General features: G+C 44.0%; 3 protein-coding genes across 12 annotated transcripts in view; 1 reads left to right on the forward strand and 2 right to left on the reverse strand.

The window, feature by feature from the left end:
* clcn2c (chloride channel 2c) overlaps positions 1 to 703 on the forward strand; it is a 96,567-nt gene extending 95,864 nt beyond the window's left edge. For all 4 annotated transcript variants that reach the window (XM_039765178.1, XM_039765160.1, XM_039765185.1 and 1 more), the window contains one exon: positions 68 to 703. In XM_039765178.1, the coding sequence (XP_039621112.1) occupies positions 68 to 262 (195 nt within the window). In that variant the 3' untranslated portion in view covers positions 263 to 703. The remainder of the gene's footprint in view (positions 1 to 67) is intronic.
* A 1,702-nt stretch (positions 704 to 2,405) lies between these two features.
* The window catches only part of zgc:165508 (uncharacterized protein LOC100101652 homolog), a 54,417-nt gene continuing 43,175 nt past the window's right edge, over positions 2,406 to 13,647 (reverse strand). For 6 of the 7 annotated variants that reach the window (XM_039765247.1, XM_039765242.1, XM_039765230.1 and 3 more), the window contains 4 exons: positions 12,538 to 12,666; positions 3,850 to 9,611; positions 2,975 to 3,111; positions 2,411 to 2,691 (listed from right to left, as the gene is read on the reverse strand). In XM_039765247.1, coding sequence (XP_039621181.1) covers positions 9,139 to 9,611; positions 12,538 to 12,666 — 602 coding nt within the window. In that variant the 3' untranslated portion in view covers positions 2,411 to 2,691; positions 2,975 to 3,111; positions 3,850 to 9,138. Of the gene's footprint in view, positions 2,692 to 2,974; positions 3,112 to 3,849; positions 9,612 to 12,537; positions 12,667 to 13,647 lie in introns of all 7 variants that reach the window. The other variant, XM_039765212.1, reaches the window with a different exon arrangement.
* Positions 2,503 to 4,012, reverse strand: LOC120539933 (heat shock protein beta-7-like). The gene is made up of 3 exons (XM_039770340.1): positions 3,850 to 4,012; positions 2,975 to 3,111; positions 2,503 to 2,691 (listed from the first exon to the last, which is right to left on the reverse strand). Exons 1-3 carry the CDS (start codon positions 4,010 to 4,012, stop codon positions 2,503 to 2,505), a joined length of 489 nt encoding a protein of 162 aa, XP_039626274.1.

Genomic DNA, 13,647 nt, shown 5'->3' on the forward strand with positions numbered 1-13,647 from the left:
TCTAATCTTCAGTACTTAACAGACCAAGGAGGTACACCAAAGGTTAACTTTTTTTATTTTCTTTCAGTTAAGGAAAGCAATTGAAGGTTCTGTGACAGTGAAAGGTGTGAAGGTGCGCCCCCCTCTGGCCAGTTTTAGAGACAGTGGAACCAGCAGCAGTGAGACTGAGACAACGGAGATTCATAAGCTATGGGACCGCCATAAAAGGATGTCCTTACCCCGGGAGTCCAGCCCTTCAGAACCAGATGAAAAGTCCCAATGACAAGGAGGACACTAAGATAATCTGCACTGACCTCACTTTAGTACACTGTGCGGAGAGACTTCAGAGTGGATATCCATCCTGTGTTGCTACTTTACAAAGGGAGATTCCTTCAGTTGTTGAGAAAGGCAGCTGCAGCAAGGGGCCACTTTGGGTCCTTCTGTCCACGTTTGCCTACAAGTGATGAAGCAGTCAACACAATGGACTGATGCACAATGAGATTAGTCCCTGGGCAGTTAGGAAGGGTATTCATATACACACCAGCTGCATCCTAGTCAACTGGAGCATCCTGCACGTCTAATATATGGTGCCATAAACTTTTATTATTATTATTCTTAGATAAATGAATGTTTGAAGCATTGGCTGCCATGTCCTCTGGGCATTATACGAGACTGAGGAGGTTGGGTGTTGAGGATGTGGAGTCACTGTAAAAAAAAAAAAAAAGTGAAAGCTGCCCTTTAGCTAACTTCAATCAGTTCTGCCTGTCTGTACCTTGAGATGTAAGAGGTTTAAGTGCAGGACACCGTCAACCCGCATGAAAATGTGCCAGCCTGTTTTCAATCTGCATGCATAAGCTAAGTGGCACAAAATGTTTATTTTGCCATCTTTGAAACTGTGAATTGATAATGTTAGGGACCATGAAGCTCCAGCCGTGGCCTCAGTGCCACACATGACATAGAAAGCCTGCCTGTTGTCTTCATAAGCAGGCAGGAACATATTCTTAACTCTGTTTACCTTGTGTCTAACAGGTATGTGCCATGGATTGTGTCCCATTTTCCTGAAACAGCTTCCTGTCATTTGGGGCATCCTGTAATCGTACCAAGTGGCCATTTCACACTAAACAGTGTGCTTGTTTGAAGCCACGCCAAAAAGGTAGCTAATGCATAATCAGTACAGTATTTAGCACAGTGCAGTGGAAGCCAAGCTGCACCCAGAATATTTGGCATAGCCCCAGGATGGGCTACGCAGCAGGCAAGATATCACATAATCCGAGGGGGCAACCCTTCCTCCTTCACTTGTGTCAGTGTTGGCCGTGTGGTGGTCTTTAGTATTTGACACTGCACCATGATGGCTCATGATACTACTTAATCAGTGCAAGGCAGTGTGGCTACAGATATTTGAGATATGACCATACCAGATAGTGTGCCACGCAATAATGGGTACAGGTCTGGGCCGTGCATAGTGCTCATTTGTAAGTGTTTAAGTATGACTCCGCTCACTGCCAGGCAGCACCCCCTTTTGTGAGCACAGATGGGGACCCACCAACTCTGTGTCACTAGATCCTTACCAAGTATTGGCCCTTGTGGTATTCATATGAAGATGGATACCGTTGGCTGTTTGCCCACTATGCCTGGGCACTTATGCACATTCCGGAGGGCTGCAAGCTATTTGGAGATGGATAAACATTGTCTCATTATCAGTATCTTCTTTTATGTCTAATGTTGCTTTTATTTTGTTCTACTGATCTGAGGTGAGAAAAGAAAGGTGTAAAATGTGAAGTGGTGACACAAAACCAAATTCCCCTTTCAGTAATTTCTCATCTCACTTTTGATTTCTACTATGACCAGAATCAGTGCAATAATTCCTCTCATCTCATCTTTTGTAATCATTAATTCACTACTTGACTTCAATGCAGAGTAACCTTATTTTTGTAACAGAGTGAGTGTGGTGTCACCTCTGCCCTGACACCTCGCTCAATAATGCCTAATCCAGCATCTGTAAATAACTAAGGACATAAATTGTCTAACAGATTTGCAGTATTATTTTTCAGGGAAAAACTTTTATATATCTGGGAGAAATAAACATTTTAACAAATACTGCCTAGCTGAGTTCTTGGAGGTCCTGCCTTAGTTAGCCCTGGGCCTGCAGAGAGCAGTGGACGGAGTTCAGTGACCCACTAGGAGTAATAAACAAGTCTGGAGCTCAAAAGGGAAATGCAGTAAGTTGAAACATATGAGCTGTATGGGGAGGATAAGAAAACTCAGAGCAGAGCCATAGCTCCATAACACAGTGGAAATCTAATTGAACTTGAAACACTTCCACCCATCTAACACTTCGTGCATTTTCATTTGCAGAGACATGCCTGTCCCTAACTTGGTGCCTCAGCCTTAGTTTGGGCTGATCAGCATGAAATCACAACTTTCCAGAGGATTTCAACTCTCATTTTATTGTCAACAAGCTTAACACTGTTTAGGAGATCCCTGGAAGCCCATCTTACTTTACTTTTAGGAGGACCCAAACCTCTAGAGCTGCATCTCGGAACGGTAAAGGGGGGGTGGTGGCTCACTGTGGCTCAGGAATGGGTTTCTTCTCACACTGATCACCAGCATGCCTGCTTCAGTGAGGGTGCAGCTCACAGACATTGGGTCTATATCCTCTGGGAGCTGGTACTTGTGACTGAAAGTGTTCCTGATTGTCCCATCTTCTGCTACCTGAGGAGAAAAGACTACATAAGAGAAAAACCAATAGACCTCTTTCTGCCTTCCTCCCTTATGTCATAGTGCATACAATACAGGGGGCAGGAATTATAGTTCATTATCCCAGAGTTTCTTTTAGAGGAGACCCTGTCATTTCTCCACAGAATGGAAATGCACTGATATCAGGCCAGTGCCTCTACGGGGGGAGGGCCATGCTGGCCGGACATCTCCTATACAGGACAAGCAGAGTTGAGACCTCTCCACTCTCCCAAGTATCCCCAACCCCACCATGAGATACCTGCTCAGCTTGAATCACAATGTGATGGTTGTAAAAAACAACGACCACCTCTTGGGGTTCAAACTGGCTGACGTCCGTGGACATTTGGAAGGAGTCTCCCAGGCGGATAGGGCGTCCTGGAGTCTGGGCCGTCAGGGCTGCAAGGCAAAGGGAGAGAGAAATATGGGACTGTGTTCCTCTGTGGCCTTCCCAAGACCCCTAGCTGTGTGTACCCACCCCCTTCCCTTTTGCTGTTACACTGTATGATACATTGCTGACATCAAGGATATAATTCAGCGTGGGGAAAACATTTAAGCTTATATCCACACTGAAAGGGAAAAAAGTGAAGTGGTGTGTTTCATCAGTAAAGCCATCATCAGATAAAGAACGTTCCAATGACAAAGTCTTTATGGCCTAAATGTTGTGCCTCTTATGTTCTTTTCTTTTTCAGTGCATAAGTAACCTTTTAACTGTTTTCTTTTGTAGGTGCATGCTGATACAGACATTTGCTGACTTCCTATAATAGGGGATGGTGGGCAAACAATACAAAACAATAGCCCCAGACATTTCTGCACTTTGTGTGTTCGGTAGTGAAAATCTTAATGGGGCTTTTGGACATCATAAAGGCTATGTAGACTGTTCCTAGTTGGGAAGATTTTACACACAGCTTTACCTGTCCCCTCTATGACATACCAGAGCTGCTACCTGTCCTTGTTCCAGTCCCCACCGGCGACTTTAAGCAACCAACCTACAGACATGTTTAGCGGAAAATTCAACTCTACCTGATCCCTGTGGACTGTATAACTGCCATATTTCACTGGTTTCCTATCTCAAGAGATGCACGTGCAGCCAATATGACGTTTCATATAAACACACAACTACACGCACACACTCACCTGCATTTGCAAAGGATTCCCTTGCTGGCAAAGCACCATGTCGTAGCAGGTTCCTGTCCTTCTCATTGATGAAAGGCTCGTGGTCAGGCTCACTCAACCGGCTTCTTCCCTGGCGGAAAGAGCTGCTGTAGCGCTGGGAGTGGTAGGAGCTAATGGACGACATGCTGCAGATGAAGCTGCAGGACAAGTGACCACCACCACTAGCTGCCCTTCTCCACATTGCTGAAGCCCTGTGTCATAGTAACCTAAAATAAGCCCTGCATCCATGGAAAAAAGATAAGCACACATTCCCTGATATGAACTTTGAGTAAGGGGGAGGGAATAGGCAGAGCTTTTGTTGTTTTTTCTTTCCTTCATCAGAATGGCTGCAAAGGACATCATGACCCGCAGCTCAGTTTTTATTTGGACCCTATCAGTGCTTTTGGAGTATTTAATTTCTGTATTCACCAACCGTTCCAATGAACTTGTTTCTGAAATTTTACCTGCCTTAAAACTGTCACAAAAGGTAACTGAGGCGCTCAGTTTAGAGCAGTCAGTCCACTAACATTAGCACGGATCCTCTTTTAAGTTAAAGGGTATCTTTGGATAGTAATGGCACTGTATGGGTGGCCATGTTTGAAGTGAAACCTCCCACAAATTAGGCAGAGACAAAAATTTGTCCGTTACTGGTTCAGTGTGTCCCAGTTTTTCGGAATGAAAACCGTACCTCACTGAAACTGGCAAAACCCCACTTGCAGGTCATTATTCTGATGGCAGTGGACGCCGGACAGGTGGAAACATTGCCGATAACCTTGAAGTGAGGCTCGAATCCCCGTGCACCGTTTTTGAAACACAAGACGTGGGACTGTTTTAGGCAGCTAGTAGCAGATAACGCTGAAAAAGCATGTTGGTCAAGCGCATATTCAGTTAAGTATCCACAAAGGACGGATCCCTGTGGCGAGTGGGCTTTTGTATAGTGCCTGCACCGTACCTTTACACTTTGGTATACTTAACATATCATAAAGATGTCATAGCAACACGCATTTGTTCTTAATATAACCTTATTCGTTCCATGCGCTGTTGAAGTATTAACTGTGCTTACATTAAACACGATTGTTCATAAACGTCATCCTGCCTTCTTACCCGATGTACCCACCCCAGGAAACAAGTTACGATAACTGAAGATACATACGAAGTGTTCCTGGCAGCGCATCTTCTTCCTAGCTGTGCGCTATTCGCCACCTACCTTGCTTGTGCTGATCCCTCTTATTATGTAACATTTACACGGCTAACTGGTCTCATAAGAGTTTGTATGTGTTACGGTGGTTCAGATGTTATCCACATTTCGCAAATCGTTACGAGACGGTAGTATTACGGAAGAGCGCCCACCATATGAACGTCACCCCTGACAACAGAACTGATTAGCTGCTTTCTGACTTGCTCTACCCCAGACAGTGCGTGCTGTAACCACGTTTGAAAAGAAAATATCTCAACAAAGATACGCACATCTGATTCAGGGATATACAAGCCTTAGTGTTAACTACTAAATTCGGGGGATACTGCGACTGAGCCTTGCATTTTTAAAGCCGATATCTCGCTTGAATTGTCTGCTTATAGGGGGTTAGCTCCCTGAATTCCACACAATCTCTAAACCCTCTGCTTTCCTTATCATTTATTGAATCCCGGAATTCAAGAAAATGTCTCGTTTTTAATCACCTCTTTATTTAGTAAGCGCACTAAACCCAAAGCCAAGCAGGACCCTGCTCCCTAACCAAACAGCTATTAGATTTAATGTATATCGTTACAACGGGCATAGACCTCCAACGGGGATCCGAATTTCGATTTAACGTAAAATGCAAGGTGGCTGGGGAAGCTCTTGGATTTAACCTACATCTACCACGCTCGTTGGAATAATGAGTTGTACCCCGTTTTGGAACTATAGGAAAATATAGCCAGGTTTGGTATGAGGGATTCATTTGAATCGCATGATAAAAATGTAGATTCTGTGTGTATTAATTGTACTCTCTGTGAACGACGCAGCACAAAAGCAGACTGACAGCACAATGGTGTTCAGAGGTACGCATGGAATGTTAAATCTATAAGAGTAAGGACATACAAACACACGTCTAGTCAGGGCTGCACGAACTACCACGCGATGTTAGTTAAAATCGCTGCATAAAACAGCTCCTATACAGAAAGGCACTTGAACAGGACAACACGCACTTCCGTATCTTTTGTAAGACGCGACATAAAGTGAGCATCACTAAGAAATGAAATGGGTTTTAAACTTTAAAGCCTCCCTAATCCCAAGCCCTCATAAACTCGAAGCAGGTCGTTATTCCTAAAGTGTCTTTGTCGCTGAACGTTTAAGTGGGGAATTAATTGAATGTACTGATTGAAGAGAAAACATCTAGATGGTCAGGAATGTATTTCACAAATATACATGTACAACAAAGAGAAAAAGTTTGATTAAATATGGGCGCCATGCTCCACTTGTAGTTTTTTTGTTTGTTTGTTTGTTTTTTTTGGGGTGACCTGGTCAGGTTCCAACAGATTAGGCAGAATCAAGGTAATGGTCTTGCAAACAATCCGAATTTTATTCAACGTTCTTTACCAGTTAAAGCTTTACTGTCAAATACACAAAGCAGACGCTGCACAGACTGTTCAACAAAATATCCTGAACGGAGCCCCGGGTTAATCAGGTCGCCACACGAACACACTGTCCCCCGATCGGCTCGTGCGCGCTTTGAAAAGCCATCTCACCACTCCGAGTGTCAATGTGTGAAGCAGTCCAAGGAGAACACGCCCATTGGAGAGGCCCCGGCCTATTCCGCCTAAGGTTTAGGAAGGAAAAAGTGTGCGACTGAGCCAGCGTTGTAATATTGGGTACTCACCACAAAACGTAAACAACGTCAGGGCGTTCAAAAGCCGATAATGTCACTATTTTCAGTAAGACGGAGAACCTCTAAGGACAAAATGCCGTTTTCCCATTATCGCAAGGAGTAATATTACAAGAGCATGGGACCAATTCCATTATTTCAGTTACAAGGAAGAATACTAAAGGAGACAATAGTTATATAAGAATTACGTTAAATATGGAAATCATTCACTAACTTAACGACCGTAGTGTAAATTATTTGAATAACTAATTTTCAGACTTGTTTCAATTATTTCTCTCCACACTAACCGAACTTCCAAGTCGGTCAAATGCTGCCATTAATCCTGGCATTTACTCTCCGTCGATGGTTCGCATTAACTACCCTGCGCCTGCTTAAAAATGGCGCCAAACGCACCACCTCGAGACTGTCCTTATGATGGACAGGCACGGAAACCAATCAGTGAGCGCTACGTTACCACATCCTACCCGAACCTACAGAGTCAACTCGAGAGCCAAGCCCATTTCCGCAAACGGTCGCGAGCCTGGGGTTCTGAAATTGAAAAGAACAGCCTGAGTCGTCGGCGACTTTTTTCACGGTATAGTAATAAAACAAGAACTCTTTTTTGCCTTGTTTTAGTGGAAAAGTGACATAAAACAACCATATGAAAAGAAGAACCGGAGACGGGATACACAGTCCAGAAGCTCACAAAATGCCTTTTACAGCAGTTTCTTCGTGCCAGTCTGACAATAGACAGGAAGGATGTGCAGGTAGAGTTTAGACGGTTTCTTCTAAATATACCTGCATGCCTTTCTTCTCAGATGTTTGACTGGCATTATACTTTGCTTACAGCGGCTCCCACACATACTGCAGAATTCTGTGTTCACAAGTCTTTTACTAACCTTTGCATTTCTTGGTGCAAACTGTTTATGTCTCAGTTAGCACACTTTTTCCTCAGTTCTGTTGATGGAGTGTGCAGAATCAGGAATTACAGCGCCATTCTGCATGCAGAACACGTTTAATTGGCGAGATACCTTTTATTGTGTATGCCATAACCTAGCATCGTCCAACAACCAGACCAGGCCAAGAGGGTCCTACAGTCCAGCGCATTCACGGCAACGTTTTCATGCGTGGTGCTCTTCGGGAAGAAACATGCGGACGCCAGGGTCTGAGGGCACAGGAAACTATTTACAGGATGACACATAAGGGAGACGAGCAGTAGGCCTCAGAGACTCATGGGAATGTCATCTACAATTAAAATAAAAAAGGCATTGAGATGAAGGCACAGCATGTTATGTGTACCTGAGTTTCCAAACCCATTGAGCTCCACACAAACCCACCAATGCCAAATACAGCAGGGCACAGGATCAAAGGACTGGCATGTAATCCCACTGTGCCAAGACTGGCCCCATTTCCCAAGGGGCAGCAGTATGACATACATTCAAATGGGCGCTGCCCTTGTCTTCCATGGCACTCCAGGTGCCCAACATCACTGGGAAGGTGGTATAAAGTGGACCACAGCAAAAGGATCAGTAGAAAATTTCACTAACCCGGAGATGCTACCCTAAAAGCTGGCCACTTAAACCGAGTTACACCTGAGCTGTTAAATGTGGAATGTAAGAGAAAACTGACATGGTTGTTTTCAAGACGTGGGCAGGCGCCCCACCACCACCTTGCACTATGCCTGCCCTCTGTGCTTCCCTCCATGTCTTCGTCTGTACAGGATGGAGCCAGTCGATCATACAAAACTGGGAGCAGCGGGGTGCAGTGGGTCAGGTCTCTCCCATAGGCTGTATCACACAGTGATAAGAAAATAAATAAAATAGAGAGAGAGAGAAATACAGAAAAAAGGAATTACAGACTGCCTGTACAATCCACTTGGTTTAAAGAGTCCAAAAGAAAGGTAGGTGATCAGTCTGGATAGTAAAGTCTCTACAGCAACACTAACCAAGCTTCGTGCAAAACCACCGGACAGCAATGAGGACAACGCATACAAAAATAGAGAAATTCTGAGACGTAATGCACTTCTGCTTTTACTGCATCTGTTCAAAGTCCACAAAGTCCAAAGGGGGTAGAAAACTAGAGCAAGAACAGCCTTGCGTGGTGTTTTGGATGAGTCATTGGAAAAAGAAAAGATACGATCCTGTCTGTTCAGAGACATTCCAGCATTTGGCAGCTCAAGCCATGCCATCTCGGGCAGTGGGGAGGCGGGGGTCCAAACGTGCCGACACCCCATCATGCAATTAAAGTGCGCCAAACCCCAAGCAATCGGTTTGTGCGAAAGGCGCAATCGAGCCGCTCGGAAAAACAAAAAAAAGGATAACCAACAAAATGAAGATTGTTTGGACGCCTCGAGACAAGATACCAAACCAAGAGGAAAGAAAGCAAAGCATGCTGAAATGTGAAGAGGAACCAGTGGTTTAGGCCTGGGTCTTCAGTCTGCCTCGTTCTCCTCCTCCTCATCATCATCCAAAGACACTACCCCTGAGGAAGCAACGTCTGACACCTTCCTCCTCACAGGGTAAGCGCTGTCCTCTTTGTACACCGTGTCCACCTCATCCTCAGGTGAGAAGCATGACTCATAAGACACCGAGTACGAAGAGTCCTCACAGATCAGGTGTCCCAGGCTCCGGAAGGCACTTTCCCCACTGCGCTGCAGCTTGGACAGCAACTCTTCGCCTCCATGCAGGGCTCTGAAGAGCTTGGTGGCTAGGTCAGTTGGGGAGCCCAAGTCCTTGAGCAGGGGGTGGTCCTCCAAGCTGCACAGGCTGGAGCAGATGGTGTCAGGAGACAGCGCATGTGGAGACTCGCAGTCCTGTTCACAGGATCCCTGGCGTACACTCAGTTGTTGGCACACATGACTATGGAGAAGGTCTCTCAGGTAATGAGGGTAGGGTCCTGCTGTATCTGAAAGAAGAAAATAGCCATGTCAGCATTCTGATCAGTTTCATTTTAGATATGTTGATGATGTGGGCTGGCCCATTTAGTCTTTCAGTTTATCTCTGTTTTCTGAACCTACTTTTTCCATTACAGGGCCATGGGAAGCCAGATCATTGTCTGGTAGCATCAGGCAAGGTAAACCAGGAAGCAACTTCTGCTAGTTTATCTTACACTCACAATTACTCAATTAAATTAACTCGCATGTATTTTGAATGCAGTAAGAATATTTGCAAAAAAAAAAAACACAGGATCATCAACAAATTTTGTAAACTCAACATAGTCAGTACCCAGGCTTAAGAATCAAAGCCATATCCTGTTAGGCTATAGCACCATAATGCCTATCCTGGTACCCCATATTTTATGTGTAAATAATTCTCAACTAAACACCAACAGTCTCCTTAACCAAAAATTACACCCTTGAAATAACTTCAAGAAACCAAGCAGTGGCTTAATGCATCCAACTAGAACAGGCCTAAATCCACCAATAGATTCTACCTATTCACTCCAAACTCCATTTGGTTCAGCTGCTACTTTCAAGACCCACTCAGTTAATATCAATACTCACTTGATGTACCTGAAAAGAACAAAGTCAGAAACATTTATTACAAGCATCTGACCTGCCTACCTTACATAACCCAGTCACACCACTGGGCTCCATTGACAGAACATTATGCAACAGATCAAGGCGATCCAATCTCCCCTCTCCCCAACCAGGGTTAATGCTGCATTCACATGGTCTCGGACAGACGGCAGATCCAAGTGGTTGAGTCGGAAATATCATGTGAATGCTCAACCAACTCGAAAATACAGTTTAGACAAAACAAAGCTACCTGAATTGTCTGAGTTGTGACATAACACTGAGCTTTCACCTTGCTTGAAATAAAACATTCAACCCAGTTAGCCTGAAATCACATTTTTTAGTCAAAATGCATTTGGACAAAGTGATACATATTAAATACTTTCATTTTGCTCTTTATTTCCACAAAAAAATTACATTTATCTTTAATTGCTTTTTTTTTTTTTTTCATTTTTTTAGTAGACCAAGGAACATATCAACAAGCAATCTCACAGCTTTCCAAATAGTCCAACCGGAAACCATAGAGAACACACTGAAGTGGGAAGGTGAAATGCCACAACTCAGAGCTCTGAATAATCCCAGAGTGCATGAATGCAGCATTTATCCAACGAAACTGTCCTAAACGAAGCTGCTAATACCTATATCAGTCACTCCGTTAAAGTCACACCATGCAACTAAATGTGCAGACAGCCAAACCACAGGCCTTCCTACCGATTCAATCCCAACCAACAATTCCTGCATCATCTAAACTCAATCAGATTCCAGGAGCCATCACCTTCGAAAGTATACTGTATGGTCCTTCCCAGTGAGACACACACTCAGAGTGCACAAGTGTTGGTATATAAGGCTCATTTAGAGTCTGCACACTCCTCCCACCCAGTCGTAACTAACACTGCCTTGACAATGTACCCTGCCAGTCTTACAGCATCCACAGTTTTCTTGCCAATCCTGACACTTTGTGTTTTGAACTCTCTCTCTCCTGTATTGCTGAAGTGAGGACACATCTCCAGGATAGCCTCTGCTGTTGGTTCTGATTTGCAGACAGCTTTCCATCTCTGACAGGCCTGGCAGCAAATTGAAAGCTTTAGCAGACATGCAGGCTCTCTTTCCCAGTCCCTTGTACACATGGTTGCCAGTCTTCTGGTTCATCTCGTCACAGATAACTGAGCTGAACTCGTCTGAGACGGCATAGCAACAATAAGTAGGGCACTGGGCCACTGCTTGTGAGAAAAGCACAGTTTCTCGGAGACCTCGGACCTCACAGTTATCACCTGTCATTTATAATGGGGTCTCGGTGGGTAACGGAGCTTTCACATTCTTAAATGGTCTCAAGTGAAATCGCAGGAGGCTAATAGAGGAAGTGAAAAGGGGGACTCAGCTTTCTCTTTTTTTCCTAGAGTAGGTAGCTGGTATCATAGCAGCATAGTATTCAGAGGGGCCATCTCACAGCTCCAGGGTCCTGGGTTCAAATGCCAGCCTGGTTATTATTTCCTTATGTCAGCAAGTGTTATTCTTCCTCTAAAAGATGTGCACTGCCTGCTTGAATCAGTTTATAGTCAGCAATGTAGCAATATGTGTCCTGTCATGAACCTAGTGCTAGGTGGGGGCTTCGTTCAACCCTGTAATTAAATACATGGCTTTTAAATAATTAATGGGTGGTGCTATAGAATAGGTAATAGGCTGGTAGAAAAAGTGGGTAAGGGGACTCCAATTTTTTTTTTAGTATTTCAAGCCAGATAGCTTGATTTACAGTGTTTAGAGATGCTGTCTCACAACTAACTCCAGGGACCGGAGTTCAAATCTGCACCTGTCTGTGCAGGGTTTGCACATTCTATTTATGTCAGCACAGGATTGTTTTCCAGGTACTCTAGTTTTGTCCCACATTACTGCAAGACAGTTTAATTGATGGTTCTAAATTGGTCTGTGTGCAAACTTGGGAGTGAGTATGAGTGCACATTTCAATGAACATACTTCCAACCCAGGGTTGGCCACTGCTGCATACTCCTATGACCCTTGGCTCAGAATATGAAAAGATGTATGAACATAATGGATAATACAGTGGTTGAGGGGTTCACACTGCTTCCTTTCATGTCTAGTAACCAAAACTTATTTGCAGGTCTAGACATTGTCTGCATAGATTTTGAACATCTTCCCACCCCTCATCTTGCCACACTCTGAAAACAAATCCCAAGACAGACAGAGCAATCACTGCACTCTTCTCCCTGGTTTTAAGGTCAGAAAGACAAGGACATTAGATAAGCAAGGAAGGCAGAGAGCAAACAAGGGACACAGGATTCCTGCAGGCACATACTATACCTGCAGAGTTGGTGGCTTCACTCATGGTTGTGAAGTCTTCATCATACGAGTCATCGTTGGAGTCATCACCGTCCACCGAAGACCATGCCCGCAGCTTTGCTTCAGCTATGGCAAACTGCTCAGCTACCCCTAGGAAACAGACAAAAAAGGCATTCATTATTAGACAGACAGCTTTTGTGAACCTGCAACTTTACATAGCAGGGTGTGTTATAGAGGCTTTGGTGTTCAAGTTTCAGTGCCCAACCTGAAATGCACCTCATTTGTGAAGTCAAACTACAATTGACTGACAGTCAGCCTATAACTGGAATAAATAAAGAAGGTAATAATAGTGTAAAGGAATCCTTTTTGATGACTTGCAGTGGGTGGATTGTGTCTCATTATGCTAGGAATCCCTTCACCAGACACTTCTCTTTCCTCTCCAAACTGCATGGCTTATCAGCTTCCTAAATAAAATATTAATGCAGCTAAATGTGGCAACATGAAAGAGAGCCTCTAATCAGCACTTGATAAGCAATGGAAAGATGTCATCCACACTGGCGAGGACATTTATGCTCTGGAAATGCTGGCTCAGTGATTGGCACTGCAACCTTACTTCTACATGAGCCTGACTCATTCACTGTTTGTGTGGAGTTTGCATGTTCACACTTGCATGTCATTGTGGTCTTCATCCTATACCCCATTTTCGGCTGAATATTTGGTTGCAAGAGAGAGCAGGCATGAGTATGCCATTCAATGGGCTATCATCTCATCCAGGGTTGTCCACTGATACTGAAATAGCTTACAGCTCTGGTGAAGTTCAGAAAATGGATTGACAGGTGAGTTGATGACCTTGTCAGAAATACAAAAGATCACAATCATAAAAACAATAAGCAAGTTTGCAAAATTCTGGAATTTGACAGGAGTATATTTTCAAACAATGAGGATGCAGTGGCCTAATCCTGACAGGATTAGATTTCTGTACCTGTAATGTAATAGGATGTCAAAAAGTTATAGAATTGGAATCATATTAAGTAAACACACCATTAAAATGAGAAGTAACTGAATCAGCAAATATTGGTAAAGAATCATGTATTCTTAAATAACAGAATCAATGGAACTGCTGCATGCAGT

Source organism: Polypterus senegalus, chromosome 1 (assembly GCF_016835505.1).
Source record: "Polypterus senegalus isolate Bchr_013 chromosome 1, ASM1683550v1, whole genome shotgun sequence".
In the NCBI taxonomy this organism is placed as follows: Eukaryota; Metazoa; Chordata; class Cladistia; order Polypteriformes; family Polypteridae; genus Polypterus; species Polypterus senegalus.

Bases quoted from the DNA above. Each gene is read 5' to 3' on its own strand.
- LOC120539933 (XM_039770340.1), bottom strand. From the start codon at position 4,012: ATGTCGTCCATTAGCTCCTACCACTCCCAGCGCTACAGCAGCTCTTTC. The intron at 3,112-3,849 runs GTGAGTGTGTGC...TTTGCCTTGCAG, and splicing joins GGAATCCTTTGCAAATGCAG to CCCTGACGGCCCAGACTCCA. The intron at 2,692-2,974 runs GTATCTCATGGT...TTTTCTCCTCAG, and splicing joins TTGTGATTCAAGCTGAGCAG to GTAGCAGAAGATGGGACAAT.